This window comes from Lupinus angustifolius, chromosome LG11 (assembly GCF_001865875.1).
Source record: "Lupinus angustifolius cultivar Tanjil chromosome LG11, LupAngTanjil_v1.0, whole genome shotgun sequence".
Classification (NCBI taxonomy): domain Eukaryota; kingdom Viridiplantae; phylum Streptophyta; class Magnoliopsida; order Fabales; family Fabaceae; genus Lupinus; species Lupinus angustifolius.
Window position 1 is genome coordinate 32,496,281 of NC_032019.1, and position 21,003 is coordinate 32,517,283.

The 21,003-nt window shown below is 31.3% G+C and overlaps 3 protein-coding genes across 7 annotated transcripts; 2 read left to right on the forward strand and 1 right to left on the reverse strand.

Annotated features, from left to right (window-relative positions):
- Nucleotides 2,158-5,239, forward strand: LOC109359460 (CASP-like protein 4B1). Of its 2 annotated transcripts, XR_002109070.1 has the most exons (4): nucleotides 2,158-2,555; nucleotides 3,091-3,226; nucleotides 4,818-5,089; nucleotides 5,142-5,234. XR_002109070.1 is itself a non-coding variant. In XM_019604132.1 (3 exons), the coding sequence occupies exons 1-3, from the start codon at nucleotides 2,275-2,277 to the stop codon at nucleotides 5,007-5,009; spliced, it is 609 nt and encodes a 202-aa protein (XP_019459677.1). In that variant the 5' UTR covers nucleotides 2,158-2,274; the 3' UTR covers nucleotides 5,010-5,239. The 2 variants fall into 2 exon arrangements, 1 of the variants encoding a protein (XP_019459677.1); XM_019604132.1 differs by having other exon boundaries at nucleotides 4,818-5,239.
- On the reverse strand, nucleotides 6,353-9,331 carry LOC109360667 (probable WRKY transcription factor 33). 2 transcript variants are annotated; one of them, XM_019605708.1, is made up of 5 exons: nucleotides 9,047-9,331; nucleotides 8,605-8,790; nucleotides 7,485-8,077; nucleotides 7,194-7,355; nucleotides 6,353-6,889 (listed from the first exon to the last, which is right to left on the reverse strand). In XM_019605708.1, exons 1-5 carry the CDS (start codon nucleotides 9,290-9,292, stop codon nucleotides 6,544-6,546), a joined length of 1,533 nt encoding a protein of 510 aa, XP_019461253.1. In that variant the 5' UTR covers nucleotides 9,293-9,331; the 3' UTR covers nucleotides 6,353-6,543. The 2 variants fall into 2 exon arrangements, with proteins under 2 accessions (XP_019461253.1, XP_019461252.1); XM_019605707.1 differs by having other exon boundaries at nucleotides 7,485-8,080.
- Nucleotides 12,213-15,649, forward strand: LOC109360668 (putative GDP-L-fucose synthase 2). Of its 3 annotated transcripts, none has more exons than XM_019605711.1 (3): nucleotides 12,213-12,338; nucleotides 13,572-13,667; nucleotides 14,389-15,649. In XM_019605711.1, the coding sequence occupies exons 2-3, from the start codon at nucleotides 13,649-13,651 to the stop codon at nucleotides 15,342-15,344; spliced, it is 975 nt and encodes a 324-aa protein (XP_019461256.1). In that variant the 5' UTR covers nucleotides 12,213-12,338; nucleotides 13,572-13,648; the 3' UTR covers nucleotides 15,345-15,649. The 3 variants fall into 3 exon arrangements, with proteins under 3 accessions (XP_019461256.1, XP_019461254.1, XP_019461255.1); XM_019605709.1 differs by having other exon boundaries at nucleotides 12,214-12,338; nucleotides 14,386-15,642; XM_019605710.1 differs by lacking the exon at nucleotides 12,213-12,338 and adding an exon at nucleotides 13,100-13,121 and having other exon boundaries at nucleotides 14,386-15,642.

The window sequence follows — 21,003 nt, forward strand, 5'->3', positions numbered from 1 at the left end:
TATATATATATATATATATAAATTATGAATGATTTGTATAGGTAGGGAAAAAAGATAAGTAATTTGTGTAATTTCACTTTATTGTATAAAATCCATTTTCTCTTATATATTTATATTCTTATTTTGAGTTAATATATTATTTTAAAACATTCATAAATTATGTGTTATAAATTATAGTTCTTTTTTAAATGGTTAATTATAAATTTTGAGTAAATCATTGTGATAAATACTAATTGGCTCTCAAAATATTGTAGTTGAGATTCAATTAATATATACTTAATATAGATTGTATTATAAATCATGATATTAATGTATATTCGTCATTGATTAATATGTATTATAAAGTGAGAGACTATAATTTCTGAGGTTATAAAAAAAATTAACCAATCCATTAAACTTGAACATTTTGCTTTCTCCTTCTTTTTTGGTTTATATAAGTTTTTTCATAAACTAAGTTTGTTATATAAAAACAATCTCAACCAAACATGTACTAATAATCTATATTCGTACTATTTAATTTATTTATATTGCGTTTTTTATATTTAAAAGATTATAAACGCATTATAATGTTATAACTTTTAAATAAAAGAAAATCATATGGTATAATTAAATTAAATCCAAGGCCAATTTATTTCCTTTTAATACAAACAAATGCAACATGTCATAAACCTCAATGCAACAGTAATATTGTTTTCTCATATAACTTAAAAGTCATAAATTAAAATTAGGAAAATAGAATATTCATTTGCTAGAATAAAATTATATACTTCTATCACATCTAAATCTTACTAGATGAGAATCTTATGAATGAGAGTATTTTACAAGTAAAGTCACTCAAAATTTTCATCATAAATACTAAAAACAATATAAAGAAAAGGTCAAATAATTTTTATTAAAATATAATTAAAGCAATAATAGAAGTAGATAACAGCTCGCAAAGTGCATATACCTTTGGTATCATGGAACATATCTATTGTCTTATAAATTATGTTATTACATGTATTATTTGCTTTTGATTAATTGAAAAAATATATTTAAATTAAAAAAAATATTTAATTATTTTTTTGACCAATCACATCTATGACAATATAGTGACACAACTTATCAGACAATGGATGTGTACCCTTCGTGCTACAGATGGACATCTTCTGTCCTGTAAGTGTACATGTATCATTTGATTGGTTGAAAAAATATTTTTAAGTTAAAAAGTTAATAATTAGCTATTTTTCTGACCAATCACAACGATGACATATGGAATGATACTACTAGGAAGATGCAGATGTGTCCCTGGTGTTACTCCACTCCTCAAAGCAATCCACTTACGCCACGTCATCCAAAACAGTCGTATATGCTATCCATTATTTGAGAAAAACTAATATGAAGATACATATAACATGTCACATTTAGAGAGAAATATATTTTATGATTTTTGATGTTATTATTTAAGATTAAATTTAATTAGAATTAAAATATTAACGTATTATCAAACTGTTATTGATTGTCTCTATATGGTTTTATCTTCACACAAGTATTTTTCCCCTTATTTACTCTTCATCTCCAAAATATGTGTTAACTTCCACCGACATAGCCACCTTAATAAGTACAAACACAAATGAAAAGTCAACTATAACCTGAAACTCTACAATTTTGATCCATGTAATTAAAAAAAGGAAAAATAATTCCAATTTGGGTGAAATAGTGGTTATTTTTGGTTAAATAGTAGAACACTAAAGTCTATATAGTTGATCTAGTCATCTAAATTTTTGTCAAAAGTAAGGTTTAATCGAACTACAATTGCTTAAAAAGACAATTTCAAGAGAATATAATTGGTTTTTTAAAAAAGCAATATATTCCTCTGATAATTATTTCAGAAGTGTTTTAGTAGTAAGAAATAAGATTAATTAACATAAATTATTAAATATTATTTGAATATTAAAAAATAAGTATAATGTGATACTCAAATTTATTATTCTCAATGACAAATTTTCACACTTTCCTTAAAATACTATTTTGCTTATGTATTTAGTTTAGATCTTTCTAAACATTTTCTCAAGCATAAACACTAAATTGCATAGAGTAAGTTTCGCTACGGACTTTTTCAAATAAAAACAAATACCACAAATAGAAAAAACACAAATACAGACACAAACAGACTTTGGTTTCATCTTAACTTGTTCTCCACTTTGATTTTCAACAATTCATTAATATCTAAATCTCAAACCTTAAAAATCCAAAATTACAAAAAATAAAAGTGGAAAAAAACACACACATAACATGTCGAGTATTGATGATTCAAATACATCACCAAAGATACATGTCGAAACTCCACCAACAGCTTCTGTGCCACCAAGTGGGGACCACCAAACTCCGGCAACCGGAGGAACTGGTGGCCGAGTCACCGGAATACTTCGGCGGTGGCAGAGAGATGATTTGTTGAAGAAAGGGTCGTTGGCTTTGAGAGGAGCTGCATTGATTTTCTCCCTAATTTCATTCATTGTTATGGCTAGCAACAAGCATGGTGATTGGAGAGAATTTGATCATTATGAAGAGTACAGGTAGAAAATTTTCCATCGCTTTATGATTTTGATCGAAAATTAGATATGGGTTTACGTGAATTTTGGATAAAGAATAATGGGTATTGATCAAAATTTGATTTTTTTTTTCCGCTTAATTTTGGGTGGTGGTGATGAACTTGAATTGGATTTGACGAAATTTCAAGCGAAATTATCATTTTTTTTCGAAGGTTCTCCTATTAGAATTTGATTATAAGCTATTTTGATTATAATACTGGGGCATTTGGTAAATTTTATAGTGAATTCATGACAACAACTTGTGAAAAAACATGCTAAACAACTTAATTAAGTGCTTATTCAATATGTTGTTTAAATAATCCAAAAAAACTTATTTTGATAAGCTTATAAGCTCTTTATAAGTTGTTCTGATAATTCTATGCCTTAAAAGCATAATTGGGTTGGATTATATTGGAGGAAATAATTGCCTCTTTCTTTTACATTTTTTTCTGAGTGACATTTTAATTTATTATAACCTATTGTGTATACAATGTAAACTAATCAAAACTGACACTAATAGGTATTTGCTGGGCATAGCAATTTTGTCCACACTCTACACTGCAGTCCAAGTGTTTCTTCAAGTTCAGGAACTTTCCACTGGAAAACAATTCATTAAGCCAAGAACGGGGTCCATAATTGAATTTGTTGGAGATCAGGTTTGGCCCCTTCTTCTCCTTTTGATCACAATTATTTCTGTGTTTTTTAAACTCAAATATGATTTTGTCCCTGTAAATAAGACTTTATCTAAGATAATTTCTTTATAAGGTGGATAAGTAATAGCATATAACATTAAAAATGAGAGCATAATATCTGAGATTACCCTTCACCATATAGGTAAGGACCCTTTTGAGGTGGAGAGTTGTCTTTCCCAATAAATATTGTTTTTAGGAATTAAACTTTTAACTTATATGAGATCTGGTGAGAGTCTTATACTACTAGAATAACGTTCTTGATCATTAATTTAACAAGGAGCATCCAAAATCTAAATTCTCTAAATAATCTAAGGGTAAATAGTAAAAATATGCGTACTTATTTACTTTGGAAACAAACACTTCTCCCTCAAAATGAAGTCATTATCAAATTAGTGTCTTCAGGATCAAATAAATTTCACTTTTAGATTAGTTCAATTTTGTTGGTTTTTATATTTATTGAAGATTTTAAATATTAATTAACCTTTTGGTCAGTCATAAGAAGCATATACAGCATCATTTCGTTGTCCCTAATAGTGATTGAAGACTCAAATTCAATGTATGTGCTTAAGTTAAGATATAACTACAAGCAAGGTTGAAGAGGTAGGACTAGAAATTTTATAATGAGAACTCCCTATGAAGTTGTTACCTCCACGGAAGCAATGAAAATGAAAGCATAGCTAATTTCAAGTAATATGACTTTCTAAGTGTTTCTACAATACAATCAGTGGGTGGAAAAAAATTTCTTGGCCTTAATTTATTGTGTTAGAAAAATTAAAGGGTCATATTGATTGGTCCTCCATATAATTCAAATGACTTATGGGTTGATGGAGAGGCTATTTTGAAAATTCAAAAGCTTCATAGTCCAGACAACATTGCTTATTCAAAACCATATGATTGGTTTTTAATCTTTGATTACACTACAATTTGCTCTCATATTGATGAATTTTTTAATTTGACTCCTATATATATATACATTTTTTACAACTTAGCATGTACAATTATTTTGTTTATCCTTATGGTTTATTGCAAGTCATTGTGACATATTGGGATCAACCATATATTTTTTCAAGAGTAATAATTATTTTCACTTTTTAGACCCTATATGTAATAATTATTTTCAATGTGATCGTGATGTTAAATCCTTGTAACAACAATAAATAGTGAGGAACAATAGGTTGAAAAGGGAACAATATCTTGTCTACTATGGGAGAAGAATGTTCTTTTTTTCTTTTAATTTTAAGGGTAAATGTGTCATTTCAATATAAATAAAAAAGATTCAAATGTTATAATATTTTGTTTTTTCACAGTATTTCCTTTCCGATACTGGAGAGTCTAGTACTAAGGCCTCCGATACTGGAATGTGAGGGGAAGAACAATAAATTAGTATGTCAACATCTCTATATAGAATTGGACTATTGAATACCGGAGAGGATTACTTGACTCAGCGACTAATAGTTTAACCTTAATCATTTATGTAACTTATGTTTGGTTTTGAAGGACAATGAAATGTTATTTAGTTGAGTTTGAACTTGATTGACAATGTTTTTGGTTGCAGGTCATGGCATATTTTTTGATATCATCAGCATCTTCAGCAATTCCTTTAACAAATAGAATGAGAGAAGGAGCAGACAACATATTCACAGACACTTCATCTGCTGCAATTAGCATGTCTCTTTTTGCCTTCTTCAGTGTAGCACTGTCAGCCCTCATTTCAGGCTACAAACTTTCAGTTCAACCTTATGTTTGAAAATTTCACCAATTTTTTTCCAATCATTGTTACATTCTTTTATTTCATTCTCCACAATTTGAGTTTAATTGTAAATTTATGTTGAGAAAGTGAGTCCAAGTGCATACAATTTCCCTCTCAAACCCCCACCAGTGGAAAAACAATGCATATGTAACAGTGAGATCTAAATGTTACTAATACAGATACAAATAGAAATACAAATAATGTTTTTGTCCTTTCTGCTTGTGACTATGTTAGTGTTGTTTATTCTTTGTCTTGTGACGGAAATAAGTCTCACATTGCTTGTCTCGTTCTTGTAAGCATGATTTAAATACATGTTGGGTTACTCCTCTCATTGATAAGTGGTTTTAAGATGAAACCTTAACTTAACATGATATAAGAGCCATAACCAACTTCTTTCTGGTTATCATGGGCCAAAAAATATCATTTAATCATGGGTCAAATGTAATCATTTGCTTCCTGTATGATGAAATCTTAACAAATTTTACCTTGATTGTTGTGTCGGTATCATATATTTTGTATGTGTAGTATCAAATACTTTGATACTATTTAGATACTTTTCATTTATATGTCCTTCAATTACTTTATGTTAGTTTTGACCAACTTCTTGGCAGTGTTAACATTCAGAACTAACTGTATTTCTTTCATAATTAAATAAGAAGTCACTGAACACATCACCATCTTCAAGATTTGCATATGTTAAGGACTTATTTATTTGACTTTGAAATCAAAGTTCATCAAAATCCTGATGATGATGTTGGTACAAATTATGAAACTCCTAGTATAGTCATTACATCACATATCATTTATAATGGAAACTAATAGTAGAAAGAGAATCCTAGAAATTTCCACTACAACCACACATGTTGCCATGTAATTGAATAAAACAAGATTCTTCCATGTAAACTTTTTTCCTTGATTTAAACCATTAACATATAGATTATGTGTATATTAAAACCAAATAGTTAATACTTTACGAGATAGCAACTTAATTTCCCAATTTCTTGTATTCATTTTTAACTCTTTATCCTCTGCATTAGGATAGAGGTTAAGAAACTTCTAGTCTGTTTGTGAGTTGAATTTTGGAGGGGAATAAAAGAGAAATTGAAAGCTTGAGAGTCGTAAAATAACTGATGAGATGACTCTAAAATGTTCCATTTCTCTTTTTTCTCCTCTAAAATTCAACTTGCAAACAGGACCATAAGAGAATTACTAGACAACTAGGACAACAGTAACACTATTCCTCAATCAACTGATTTTCAATATTTCCTGTGATGAAATTGAAAGTTCAAAACTTTCAATAAGACCTTCTTTATCAACTATAGATAGTCTTCTTCTTCTTCTTTTGGAAGTATTGTTTGCAACTGTTTTCTATCACTACTATCTTACTAAGGTAAACAAGCACTGAAGCACATGTTTTGGTTCTTTGTTTCTATTCAACTTTGATGAGCCTATGAGAAACTAAAACCCTATATACTATATATTATACCAATACATATCCATGATAATATGTGAAGTTGTGGTCCCAAATTTATCAATTGTTTGACATAAATGACTGAAGGAATGAGTCATCCTTGGCCTTAGAGCTTTGCTGCATGTCCAATGCAAATGATTCTTGACTTCCACTTGTAGGTTTGTAAAGTGAGTTTGTGAAACTTGATGAGTTTGAATAACCAGTCACAGCCAATGGCCTTATAGGCGCAGGCGCCGCCAGCACATTGCTGTTCATAGGATTTCTGTAACCTGTGCTTCCGCGTGCTGCGGGTACATCATGGTTGTGCTTCCCTTCGTATGTTGTGATCACTGCTTTCACATCGTGCACGGCTCGCTCAACGTGTTTTCTCACTGCACAACCAGGGGCTGTGCATTTGTAATAGCTCCTGCAGATAGGAAATTTTGAACAAGTGAGTATGCTATGGTATTGGTAACAACATGAATTGTAACACTAAGCCAGTACTTGACAGACATGACAAAACAGAACCAGAAAACAGAACATGTGGATTCTGTTTTATGTTTCGCGTATTTTATAAACAGAACGGAGCATGACGGAAGACTTTAAAAGTGGAACATTTTTTGGTTCTACTGAATTGTGCAGAACATTTCGTCGGTTTTGTCTATGCACCAAACGCTACCAAAGAAAGAATCATTAACTAAAAGTTTTTTGTTAGCATCAGTTAAAATTACCTTGCATTTGGATTTCCTTTAACTACTTTCTGTCCATATTTCCTCCATCTATAACCATCATCAAGTATATCAATTTCACTTGTAGTTTGAACAACAACTCTAGGCTCCCTAACAGTTCTATTCCCTGAGGCATAATATCCCTCATTTCCATTCTCTTCCTTCCTGCGAAATCGAGAATCAGAATTAGTTAATTATGTGTTTGAAACAAGCATATAAATGTCAAAAGTGACTTTTTAAGAAAAAAGCCTAAGCAAACAAACAGATCATTAAACTATGAGTTGCTTATCTTACAATCGTTTAGCATCTGGACCAAGTTCAACTTCATTTCCCTCATAATAACTAGTTTGTGATGTTTGCTCAAACTCTTCCTCTTCCACAGAAGCAGAAGAATCTTCTTGTAAAGAAACAGTCTCAATTTGTGGATTATTCCCTAGTAGTGTCACAACTGATTGATCAGAAATACCGGAGTTAGTGCACGATGATGAAGGCTGATACATTTTTTGAGAACTTGTTCTTCTATTAGACTGAGGCTTTGGATGATTATGACTTCCCTTATATACTATTTCAGTGATTTGTCCATCCAAACACCTCTCAACTTTCTTCCTCATGGAACAATTTGGATGAGTACATTTGTAATAACTTCTCGGATTTTCGCTTCCTTTCACTTGTTTCTGTCCATATTTTCTCCAGTTATATCCATCTTCTGATTTCCTTTGTTTTCTAGCATATTGAAATGCATTGGTGCAGTTAAGATTACTTTGCATTTCTGAGGAAAAGTTCTGAGTTGAGGTATATTCAGATTTTGTTGGTGCCCTCTCAGATGTAAAATCAGTTTGCTTTTTAGGTTCACTGAATTTCCATATGTCTTGTTTATTTTGTTGTTCCTGCTGTTGTAGTAGAACAAGTATTAGAATATAAACCATTAAAAAAATGACTTGAATAACAAATTATACCATGAGTTCCATCAAAATGAAACAAAAGAGAAGAAAAAAAGAATTAAATAGTATAGGAAGAGAAATTTGTTGTCTCAAATCATGTCTCCGCCAATAATAATGAAACAAAAATAACAATAATAAGGGAAGTTTAAATTTTTTAATTGACATGATATATTTTCATTGATATGGGACAAGATTTCGGACATGATTTTTATAGTATATTGACCCCACAATCATACAAAAGCAGATGCTACTAAAAGTAACATGTGCAAGTGTGTCAAGGACAATAGAAAGAACAAACAAGTCAAACACAAAATGGTACTTAATTAAAGTGATGAGAATAGATTATGAAAATAAATGTATATGGAAACAGTTTATGACCTTATTATAAGCCTCTTTTTAGCTTATTTACAAAACAAAAGCCTTATTCAATAAGTGCTTAAACTAACCATGGAAAAAAGAAAATTACTACTTACCACTTGAAACATGGTTGAGGAAAATTGAGAGGGAGGTGCAGGATTTGTTTGGGTCTGGAAAGAGAAGTCAGGGTAACTTTTATCTTCTTCCTTGTTATGTTGTTGTTGTTGTTGATCCTCTCCATAACTGTTCCTCCAGTTGAAGCTTTGGTCAGAAAAGGCATCACTAGTAGGAGATGCAAAAATCTAAAACCATACATCAAACAAAACAAAGAAAAACTCACAATTAGAGATGAATAGTGAACACAAGAATAAATCATGTATATCATATATATAGTGCCTATTAGTCACAACTCACAACTTATCAAATGTTCTTACCGAAATCATTTTAAACTTATCTTAATAATTTGATTGGTTGTACAAATAAAGAATCACTCAGAGCCTGAAACATATGAAAGTATACTAGTTTGCAAAAGATGGCATGAGAGAGTTTTTGACTTACATTTGGAGAATTAAGGAACAAGTTAGGTGAGTTGAGGAACTCATGAGTTGGGCTGAAACCTGATGAAAAAGCTAAGAAAGAAGAAGGTGAAATTGGTGATGGAGTAAAGGGTAATGAAGGAGGTGAAAAAGACTTGAACTTAGGAACATTAAGTGCAGTATAATCATCATGCAAAGTACTCATGTTACTACTACTATTGTTGCTATTGTTGTTGGTGTTGTTAAGGTGAGTGAAAGAAGAATTCATGATGAAGAAAAAGTATGGTTTGTTTGAAATGAGTTGAGAAAATGGAGAAGGTATGATATGATATTTATGGTAAAAGGGTTGTAGTGAGGAAGCAGCAAAAGTGTTGGAAGATGTATGTGAGGTAATGTTTGACTGTGGAAAATCAATTTTGGGTCAATACTTGTGGGTTTGACTTGACTGCATTATTACCCTTACAACCTACCATATTACATTATGCAAGAGCCACACAATGTTTATAATTTCTTATGTAATAACTAATCTTATCTTATTTCTTGTATTTACTATTTCATTAATATTGAGTGTCATTACAGGGATGGAAACAAGTTAAACCTACCATCTATTATATGTTGGGTTAGATCAAATTTCAAATTATCTAAAAAAATTCTTAAAATAACATGTTGGCCTATTTAATTATTTATAAGTTAATATTTTAATATAATTTATATTATTATTATATTTATAATATACTATTTTAATATAACTTATATTATTATATATCAAATTTTAATATAAAAAATACATATAAAAATATAATATAAATGTCAATGTTAGATGATCCTATTTGTAAATATAATTGTCAACCTATTTATTAAGTGTATACTTTTGGCCTATTTAAAAGCTTTATAGCATAATATGCTTATACATTAGACTAAAATTTTAAACAAGTCAAGTACATGTTTTAAATATATTTTTAAACAGATAAATATATAAGACTTAGGCTAATATATACCATATAGACCAAAGATGTTTTAAGATAAAATTTAATCTTACTTATTTCCACTCCTAAATAAGCTATGATTATTACTTCTTTAGGGTGAAATATTATAATGTCATCAATTTCAAAATAATCAACAATTTATTTTCAAATAAACTTCTGGCTTCTAATTTCTCTATAAAAATCAATTTTCCTATACAAATATGTTTTATACTTTAAACTTACTTATCATACATGTCAAAGTGATCCATAAATAAAGTGTTTTATACTGAAATACAGTGTTATTAAACTCAGATCGGTCAGTGATTCGATGAGACTCATGAGAGCACTGGGTCAATGAGTCACTGTTTAGACAAGCGAGTCAATGGTTGGACCAATTGACTCCGTTTCCATTAAAAATTCTAAAAGATTCATAATATTAACTAACATTATCTAATAACTTTATACTCCAAATGTAAAAATATTATCATACCTAATTAAATAACTGATAAAGAAGATTTCATTATTATTATGAAATGAGATAAATAAGTTGAAAATATTATCAAACAACACATGTGTCATGCTTTAATTGCAAAAAATGAACAATAAGTTTAAACTTTAATTAAATAATGAAACTTTTTCTATATAAATTAACAAATGACAAAAATAACTATAGATAAGTTAAAACATCAACTTTTTTAATCTAAAAATGACATCGCTTTGATTGTTTTTAGAAAAAAAAAATATTTTTTTGCTTGACTGAGTCTAACAGGTCTGACTATTTGAGTTACATGTTTTAGGCTTAAATCGACTGAGTCGAACTGAATCAATTCATTTTTATACAAAATCGATTAGCTGAAAGACTCAGGCCAGTCAGATTCCCGATTTACAGTTAAACCGATTGGACCGGTCAGTCCGAGTCGAGTTTTATAACACTGGTGAAATGAAATACGTCTTTAAAAATTGAGGTAAAATAAGGAATTTAGTTAATCACGTAATATCAAATTTATAAACAATTATAATTATTTTTTAAATGACTCGTTATGAGATTATCTATTCTATTAACAATATACTAAAAAAAACTTCTTCATGTCACATATCACATTCTCCTCACATTTTTTTCCTTCATGCCACATGTCACCTCCTCCTCACATTTTCCCATCCTAAAATGTTCTATGTTATTAATTAAAAAATAAATAAAAAACTCATTCATGTCACATGTCACTTCCTCCTCACATTTTCCCATTCATACCACATGTCACTTCCTTCTCACATTCTTTCCCTCCTAAAATATTCTATGTTATTACTACCTTCTCACATTATCCTTACTTTTTATATATTTTATATGTTAATAATTTAATACTACTTACCGTTTAGTTTTTGTTATGTTAAAATTTAATAGACACTGAACATTAGATGAGATTGGAACCATTTTCACATCCAAACTATTTCTTTACATTAATTTATGTATATTATTTAATGTTTACCATTAATCTAAGAATAACTGTATTTTTCACCTCATCAAAGTTGTGACATTTTTCCCACTGAATTTTAATATTTCAGATTCTTTGAATCTTAAATTTTCTCTATTATAATTAAAAAAAATCAAATTCTAAATTGAAGTTTTTTATAACTTTTAAATATATTCATAATAAAAAAACTCATATAGTATAACGATTTGATTTTCATTTTTTCATTAAAAAATCGTATTTAAAATTGAAAAAATCATTTCATTTTTTATAAATTTTAAAATATTTATTTTAATAAAAATAATATGATATTGTGTTTCAGACTTTCAGTTTGCTATTTCCATTAGAAAATTCAAATTAAAAATTGTCATTTATTTTCTTTATGTGCTTGAACATGCAAATATACAGGTAAGATGTGTATTCTTAATAATGTAAATGTATGAGTAATATGTGTTTTAACTATGCGAATGCATGAGTAACATGCGTTTTCTTAGTAATGCGAATGTAAAGATAACATGTGTATAAGTCATATATGTGTTCTTAACAATACAAATGCTATGCACGAGTGACATATGTGTTCTTAACAATACAAATGCTATGCACGAGTGACATATATTTATTAATCTTGCAGCAAAGAAATATTGCCCCGTACATCCCGTGCTGATACACGAGTAACTTGTTAGTTATCCATTTAAAGTGAGGGAGGGTAAATAAAGAGAATATGTATATGAAAGTAAGAAAAAGAAAAAAAGTAGTATAAAGTGAGGGAGGGTAAAGAGTAAGAGATTCTTAGATTTGATCTCATTAGAATCCCTCACTCAGATCTCAACTTCGATTCAACCCTCCAACCTTCGCGGATCAGATTCACTGCACCAATTTCCAGGCAAGGTTTCAGTTTTTTCTTCTCTCCTCATCATTTTGTGAATTGGGTCGTTTTCTATTTTCTGCAATTTTGAAACCACAATCACAAACCTCTCTGATGATTTTTGATTTATGTGTTTTAATGTGTAAATTCCCTTTAATGTTGTTGCTTTGATATGAGAAATTCATAAGCACTATAGATGCGGTCACTGCTTTCACATCGTGCACGGCTCGCTCAACGTGTTTTCTCACTGCACAACCAGGGGCTGTGCATTTGTAATAGCTCCTGCAGATAGGAAATTTTGAACAAGTGAGTATGCTATGGTATTGGTAACAACATGAATTGTAACACTAAGCCAGTACTTGACAGACATGACAAAACAGAACCAGAAAACAGAACATGTGGATTCTGTTTTATGTTTCGCGTATTTTATAAACAGAACGGAGCATGACGGAAGACTTTAAAAGTGGAACATTTTTTGGTTCTACTGAATTGTGCAGAACATTTCGTCCGTTTTGTCTATGCACCAAACGCTACCAAAGAAAGAATCATTAACTAAAAGTTCTTTGTTAGCATCAGTTATAAATGCGGAATAATGATGTGATTATTCAGCTCATCTCAGTAATCATTGATCCAAAAATATATGGTTGAGACTGCATAATTTGGTATATAAATGCCCATAATATTTTTCTAGTCAAAATTTCTGACTTGTGGGACAGAGAAAATTGTGCAGTTGCCGAGGTTTGAACCCAAGTGCTCACACTTTATGCCGTGGGAGTTACCTCTCGGGGGATATAAGTACATGTATGTTATCATAATCTTAAATGTTGATTTTCCAATCAATTTTTACATTTGCATTTTATCTTATAAAGTGCACCCCCTTTATTTTAGAGGAGTCAAATCCCTAGATTTAAACTAGTATGGGTTTTGAAAAGCTTAACTTTTGCTCCTCTAAGGTGATCTTGGGTGTAAAGTGAGGGAAGTGGGAAAGTGAGTGTGTATTTGCCCTTGAGAAGCTAAAGTGCATCTTGATCTTAACTCACTGAATATTCTAAAGGTGGGAATACCCTCATGTCATCATTTTTTAAGCGGATTTTCTTTTCAATTCAAATTTGATGCCAGAATTACAAACTAGCTTCAAAATGCTGTTGGATTTATGGGTGGTAGTGCTGTAATGTGTGTAGAAAATTTGTTTTTCATTTTTACTTTATTCTGTGTTGTTAACTTGTTCATTCTCTTTTCAATTCATTTTAGGTTTTGATTCGAAATTGAAAAAAAGGCAGGAATAGCTTTTACCATCAGCTGGTGTAAAACAACAAATCTTGTTCAACATGGGAAGCCAGGATAATGGTTCTTCTATTTATGTTTTCTCTCTCTTTTTGATTGCTGATAAAAATTTGCATTGGAGCTCTCTGAAATCACAACTTGAATTTTGAGCCTCTTAATTCTTAGATTTAGATAGATGAGTAATGTTACATACCAAAAATACATTTGATAGAATTCAACAAGAATTTTTGGTTGTTAGATAACTCATAGTGATGGTGAGTATCGGAGACTACTATTCATTCATTCCATGTGCACCTGGTGTGTGTGCGTACAAACATATATGGTTTCGATTAAAAGTTAGTTTAAGGTGACAATCAATTTTAAAGTCAATTGACTTTATGGTTTAGGGTGCATTTGAAGAAGCTTATAGAGTTATCTCATCCTATACACACTTAAACATGTGTTTGAAAAAACTTATGAAAATAGCTTATAACCTTCCTTTAAGCTCTTCTTATTTTACTTCAGTAAGCTTGTTAGAGAATCTTATGAAATAAGTTAAAAGAGTTTACAGGAATGTCATAAGCTCCTGTGTGATGAGTGATTAATTAAGCCATTTACCTAAATCTGCTCTTTATCTTGACTATACATGCATGATAAAATGGTTATAATCTGTTCCTCTCACTCGCATTATTCACCTTCTCTCACTTGATATGATCCTTTTATATATATATATATATATATATATATATATATATATATATATTGTATATCTAATTTTTGAATTATCTCTGTGTATTTGCAGCAGCAGTGGCGTCAAATTCATTTCTAGCTGACAAATCTGCGAAGGTTTTCGTTGCCGGTCACCGGGGTCTGGTCGGCTCGGCCATTGTTGAAAAGCTGAAACAACATGGGTTCACGAATCTAATCTTACGATCTCATGCTGAGCTTGATCTCACTCGCCAAGCTGATGTCGAAGCCTTCTTTGCCTCCGAAAAGCCAGAGTTTGTCATAGTAGCTGCAGCCAAAGTTGGTGGCATCCATGCCAACAACACCTACCCAGCTGATTTCATTGGCATCAACCTCCAAATTCAGACCAACATCATCGATTCTGCTTATCGCAATGGCACCAAGAAGCTCTTGTTTTTGGGTTCCTCTTGCATATACCCTAAGTTTGCACCTCAGCCGATCCCAGAAGATGCTTTGCTTACTGGTACCTTAGAGCCCACAAATGAATGGTACGCGATTGCCAAGATTGCGGGGATCAAAATGTGTCAAGCTTACCGAATTCAGTACAAGTGGGATGCAATCTCAGGAATGCCGACAAACCTATATGGACCAAACGACAATTTCCATCCCGAGAATTCTCATGTTTTACCTGCATTGATGAGAAGGTTTCATGAGGCAAAGGTGAAAGGTCTTAAGGAGGTGGTGGTATGGGGTACAGGGAGTCCACTGAGGGAGTTTTTGCACGTTGACGATCTTGCGGATGCTGTCGTGTTTATGATGGAGAAGTACAGCGGACTTGAGCATTTGAATGTTGGGAGTGGGAAGGAGGTTACTATTAAGGAGTTGGCTGAGCTGGTGAAGGAAGTGGTGGGATTTGAAGGGGATCTTATTTGGGATACAACTAAACCTGACGGAACTCCGAGAAAACTTATGGATAGTTCAAAGCTTGCAGGGTTGGGTTGGACACCGAAAATCTCACTCAAGGATGGTCTTGTTGATACCTACAAATGGTACTCGGAGAATGTCAAGCAATGATTCGTCTGGTTAAGCAGAATGTGTCATATGAAATCTATAGGTTCTTGTCATTTCACTATGAAGAAAATTTTATAAAATAATTATCCAGACAATACAGTATTTGACCAATTTTTGTGTACCGTTTGTACGGAATGAGGATTATATTACTATTTGGGTTTTCTCTTGAGATCACGAGAATCAAATACTATTATTTATCAGAAACTCTGAACAAAAACTTGTTATTTGGTTATCATTTTCACTGTATTCCATTTCCAGCAAGTACATTCTATTCATCATCATGATCTCTTTCACTTCTCTTTACCTCACTCTATCATATAATTGCACTCTATAAATACTGATTTGAGCATCTGATTCCAGTTTATCACACAAATCGTGCGATTTGAACCACAATTTGATGCAGAATCCATGGCCAGCGATGCAGATCGCAAGCAGAATCGCTTTAGAGTTGTGTGTTGTATCGCATGAATGAGCCTCGATTTTTAAATTGTGACTGAAGTCATGAATCCTGCAATTCAGAGAGTGCCAGTGGGGCTGCTTAATGCTTATGATATCTTTGGGGCAATGAAAATCTTCCAAATTTTGGATTATACTTATGGTGAGAGTCTATAATTAAAAAAATGTGGCAATCCAAATGTGGCAACCCAAATGTGTTGCATCTTTTGTATGTGACACTAAGCATATCTTATTTTTACTACATTGAAAGAACACTAAGCATTGATATCTGTTTTTAGTTAATGAATTTGACTTTTATGAAAGTTATCAAATAAAGTTAGCAAATAAAGCATCTTCTGATAAACAATTTGAATAAGTACTTGTTTCGGTTTGGTTCTCTTTACTTGAGCCCTTGTTTATGATTACCTGGTGCTGCATAAATCTTGATGAATTATACATGTTGACCCATTTGTTTTTCACTTCCTAAAGTCCTAAAGCCTTAATGTGAAGCAGAGAATGTGGAGATGAATTAGCAACAACATCTTCTTATTTACAAAACTGTGGCCAAGCTTGAAGTGTTAGCTATGTTATGGACTCAAATATATGGAAAGAACAAATTAATAGAGTGTAGCAATTAAGTGCCAAAATAGATTTCACATTAGTGAAATTAGTGTCAATGTGGCTATAATCTCACAAAAATATGTTTATGGCATGAGAGAATTCATGGCTGCAAAAGTGCAAAATATTTGAATTTAAGAATATTTAGCTAGAAGGTGATGCAAAAGAAGTGATGAAGATCTATCTTTTAACAGTAGATTATTAATGTAATTATTTTATGTTTAAGATGTGAGCCCAATGAAGCTCAATGTGCATCAATAAGTCATAAAAGGTCTCGGAGACCCAATGACCAGCAAAGAAGATACAACAAGTACTTGATCACATGGTTGGAATTCTAATGGAGGCAAGTTCAAAAATGACAAGAATTCAAATTGACAAATTGTATCACCCAAATAAATGGTCCAAATAAAAGTAATCTGTTTGGAGAATGAAGATGGTGTGGATTTGTGAATCAAGCTAAGTCATTAAGTTTTCATTCAATAAGTAAAGTTGTGTAAGTGAAAAGTTCTTGGTTGAATCAAGATTAAGTTCTTATCAAGAATCCTATAATTCTTGTAGTAAATATCAATTAGGCTTATCAAACAATTCTTTATTTGTGGCATCATCCATTCCACATATTTTCCATATTGTTAGGTTCTAATATTCCCACAACACTCAACAAAATTTCAATAAAAAGGATGAAACCCAATATCATCAATTTACTTGATTTAAATCTAATTTACGTATCAATTCATTCACAAAAAACAAAACATAATAATAACATAAAAATGACTAGCAGGAACCAGCACTTGTACTAGATTCTGTATAATCTACAATGTAACTTACATCCTGTCTTTAGTTAATGATGTAAAAAAAACTGATGATCTCGATATTTGGCTAGAAGATCCATCTCTTTGTGTCTCTAAATTATCGACGTTATGTTTAACTAAAAAATATATGCACTAACAGTATAAAATATTTATACACTATCAATGTATTACTTGCTATTCATTTTTATCATTGTTGAATATTCACAAAAATAATATGAATGAATGGTTAATAATATATTGACTATATAAATCTTTATACCAATAATGTAGATATGTCACACTCATAATAAATGAGTTAGCAATGAATTTAAAAAAAAAAAAAACTTGCAAAAGTATCTCTTCGATCACGGACAAAAACAAAGACTGTTATTTAGTAATGTACCACCCGAATTAACTTATGGGATTCGAATAGCCCGACTATAACCTTTTTAATATCTTTTTTTTTGTTTTGAAGTGGAAAATTGATCTATAATCAGTGTCACATTTTTAGTTTAAATAATGAAACATTATAATCAAACGATTCACTATTAGTTCCATTTTTACAAAAATATGAACACAATTTATTTAATCCAAATCAAATGGAACCAATCAATTTTAAATCTAGAATTAAATAGTCTTAATTCTCTATTACATACAAGGATGCGGAGGAGTAAGATCAATTATTGGCAGATAAAAAACTAAAAAAAAACTTTTTTATTTTAATAGACTTTTATAAATAAATTAAGAGTGTAAAAGTCCATGCAATTAGTAAAGATATCGTTTTATTATAGGCAGATGAGGTGCTAATACCTTCACCGATCCATAATCAACTCCCAAAATTAGGTCACCAAATCTTTTGGGAGAATTATATGTTTTAACTACAAAAACACAGTGACAACTTCAAATCTTTTGGGAGAGATCAGAATTGAGTTCAACCTCGTCCATAGTTGTGTAATCTTTGTTCAACAAAAAATTGTAACACAACATGGTTGAGAGAGTAGTCCAAGCAATGTTGTTTATTTCTTTTCCCTACAAATTAAGAAGTGATCACAACAATTAGTATCTTTAATCTCTTAAAAGTTGAGAGGGGGCATTGCTCTATAAATGCTTCTTCATTAAAACAAATCAAATGGTTAAAGAACTTTCTATCGAAAGGGCTTCTTAGTCTTGATTTTTCTATTGTGTTTTGGGGATATGGAAGAGAAAGATAAACAATTGTAAGACACAAAAATAATTAAAAAAACTATTTTTTCTTTTCCCTTTATTAATGAAAAAGGGTATAATCAACGAGTTTCAGGTATACATAAGTCTAAGTGATTAGTTAATGTATAGTCTTAGTACAAGTTGATAATATACTAATATCTTCGTCGATCCATAATCGACTCTCAATCTTTATAAATTTAACTCATAAACTAACACTTTTAGAGAATGTTGGCCACTCCATATAAAAAGAAACATTTTCTATTTCGTAGCGAAAAATGGGGTCCCCATAAGTACTTTAACATCATTTTTTCTCAATATGGATTATTGTTGCTTGCAACAATTCTAAATGACACGAAATAATACTTACTGGCTGAGTCACGACCAAATCACTCTCTTTAAGACATTTCATGGCACTGCCCAAAATGTGCAAGCAGACTATCAGCCATGCCGTCCCTAGGATAAAACAACTCAGATCTTTGTTATCGAATTCTGACTGTACTGTAAGAACCAATCTCAAATACACCACCACAATATGGCTACCAATGCCAATTCCCAAAATTCCTACAATATGACTACTAATGTCAATTCTCGAAATTCCCACAATATGGCTACCCATGACAATTCTTTTCCTACAATAATAACTAACCGTATCAGTTCTCGAAATTCCCACAATTTGACTACCTGTGCCAATTCTTAGTACCACAGAAAGAAATAGGGAGATTTTGTCGGAAATGTGTCAGCATAAAATATGAGGGAGAAATAAAAAGTTGAATGAAAGTGCATTCAACTTGGGGGAAGAAAATATGAAGAAGGAAACTTCTATTTATAACATGAGATTTTTTCCAAGTTTCTCATCTCTCCTAAGAGGGACTTAGGAGTTGTTTCTTCAAAACTCTTATGTGCGAGACTTGTGAGTTTTTTAGATTTCGCACCCAAAAGTTCCCACTAATGGCTTCCAACAAATCAAGTTCCAACAATCCTCCACTTGAAATTAAAAAAACGATTTCCGAGAATTTTTGTGGTCTGAATAAGATTGTGCATAAACAAAGGTGTCATGTGACTTGAACCATTATATACTGAGTAAGATCCAGATTTTACTAGAGTGACTCGTAATCTTGAACTCTATCTCTGACATCAAACCACACACAACCTTTTTAAATGTTTATTCTTTAAAGCTCGCACATCTATTTAGTATAGTTAAAGCTCTAGAAATTTTGTGCCCCTAAATTTCATAGGAAGAGACCCCCATTTCTTCATTCATATAGGTGATTCTATCAAGAATACTCTTGTAGCCTAGGTACTCCACTCCAATTGGAGTATAAATATCATTAAGAGTTTAACTTATCCTTACATATACTGTAGGAATCATGCTTCTCATAATCTTATAACATGTTCATTCTCATATCACTTTACAACTTGTTATTACCCATTGAATCTATTTCTTGGGATCTCGAGTCAGTTAGGCCAGGTTACCATCATGAGTGATCCTCGTTCTAAGGGCAATAGTCTCATACTCTTAGAAGTATTACGAACTTTCTCTCTAGCTAGTCCTTTTGTCAAAGGATCTGCTAAGTTATTCTCAGTGCGTACAAGATCCACTCTAACAACTCCTTTAAAGATCAACTCTCTAATGGTGATGTGCTTACAACATATCTGTCCTTTCTTACCATTATAAAAGTGGTTCTCAATCTTTTCAATAGTCACGGTACTATCATAATGGATCAACACAGCTGATATCGGTTTTTCTCATCGGGGAATCTTTGCAAGCAAGCTTCTCAACCAATTTACTTCTTCACTAGCTGTTGCTAGTGCTATCATCTCAACTTACATAGTGGATTGAGCTAAAATAGTATGTTTCTTGTTAGACTCTAGATAGTGAATCTCATCATTTATGTTTCTTGCCACAAATCAGCATCCAAAGAAGTCAAAACTTCTTGGAGAGTTGATGAATTCTCCTCCAATATATAGACTATATAATTAGGTCTATAATCTATAGCAATTATTGCTCTCTTACTTCTTCTAGGTTCTATTTCAAACCTTTCATTTTTTATCATTATCTCTATTCACAGGTATGTGACTAGTTGATGTGCCCCCACTATTCCTCAATTTAAAAGAAAATTTATTTTTCATTTAAATCAACATCGTTTAGACTCAATGATCACTTTTGCATTAAGATCATAAAACATGTGCGTCTTGTTGTTTATAATATACCCAACGAATATACATTCATAGGCTCTATGAGTTTAACTCTCTAGGGGCATACCATGAGAAATGATTTCAATGAGCATATTCTATGTATCTCATAGAATTGAGACTCTACTGATTTATCATCAGTCATTTGATACTTGAGGTAATGGCTAACAACATACTTTTTAGTCTAAACTTCCTCAATATAATATTTCTTTTCAAGTGCATACCAAATTAATTTGGCAAACTTGTATGAGCTGTAGTAATTATAGAGATCATTTAACAACCCATTCAGAATGAAATTCTTACAAAGGTAATCATTTTCATTCCAAAGAGCTATATTAATAGCTAGTTTATCCCTTCCTTTTTATCAGCTTTTTTCGGCAGCACTAGGTCATCGGTTTTTAGAATGTGTGCAACTTTTCTCACAG

What these genes read in the sequence shown, in the direction of transcription:
- LOC109359460 (XM_019604132.1), top strand. Translation starts at nt 2,275, where the DNA reads ATGTCGAGTATTGATGATTCAAATACATCACCAAAGATACATGTCGAA. An exon ending in GATCATTATGAAGAGTACAG is followed by an intron (nt 2,556 to 3,090) that starts GTAGAAAATTTT and finishes TGACACTAATAG; the next exon opens with GTATTTGCTGGGCATAGCAA. An exon ending in TTGAATTTGTTGGAGATCAG is followed by an intron (nt 3,227 to 4,817) that starts GTTTGGCCCCTT and finishes TTTTGGTTGCAG; the next exon opens with GTCATGGCATATTTTTTGAT.
- LOC109360667 (XM_019605707.1), bottom strand. Translation starts at nt 9,292, where the DNA reads ATGAATTCTTCTTTCACTCACCTTAACAACACCAACAACAATAGCAAC. An exon ending in CCTCAACCATGTTTCAAGTG is followed by an intron (nt 8,081 to 8,604) that starts GTAAGTAGTAAT and finishes CTACTACAACAG; the next exon opens with CAGGAACAACAAAATAAACA. An exon ending in GGTCCAGATGCTAAACGATT is followed by an intron (nt 7,356 to 7,484) that starts GTAAGATAAGCA and finishes TCGATTTCGCAG; the next exon opens with GAAGGAAGAGAATGGAAATG.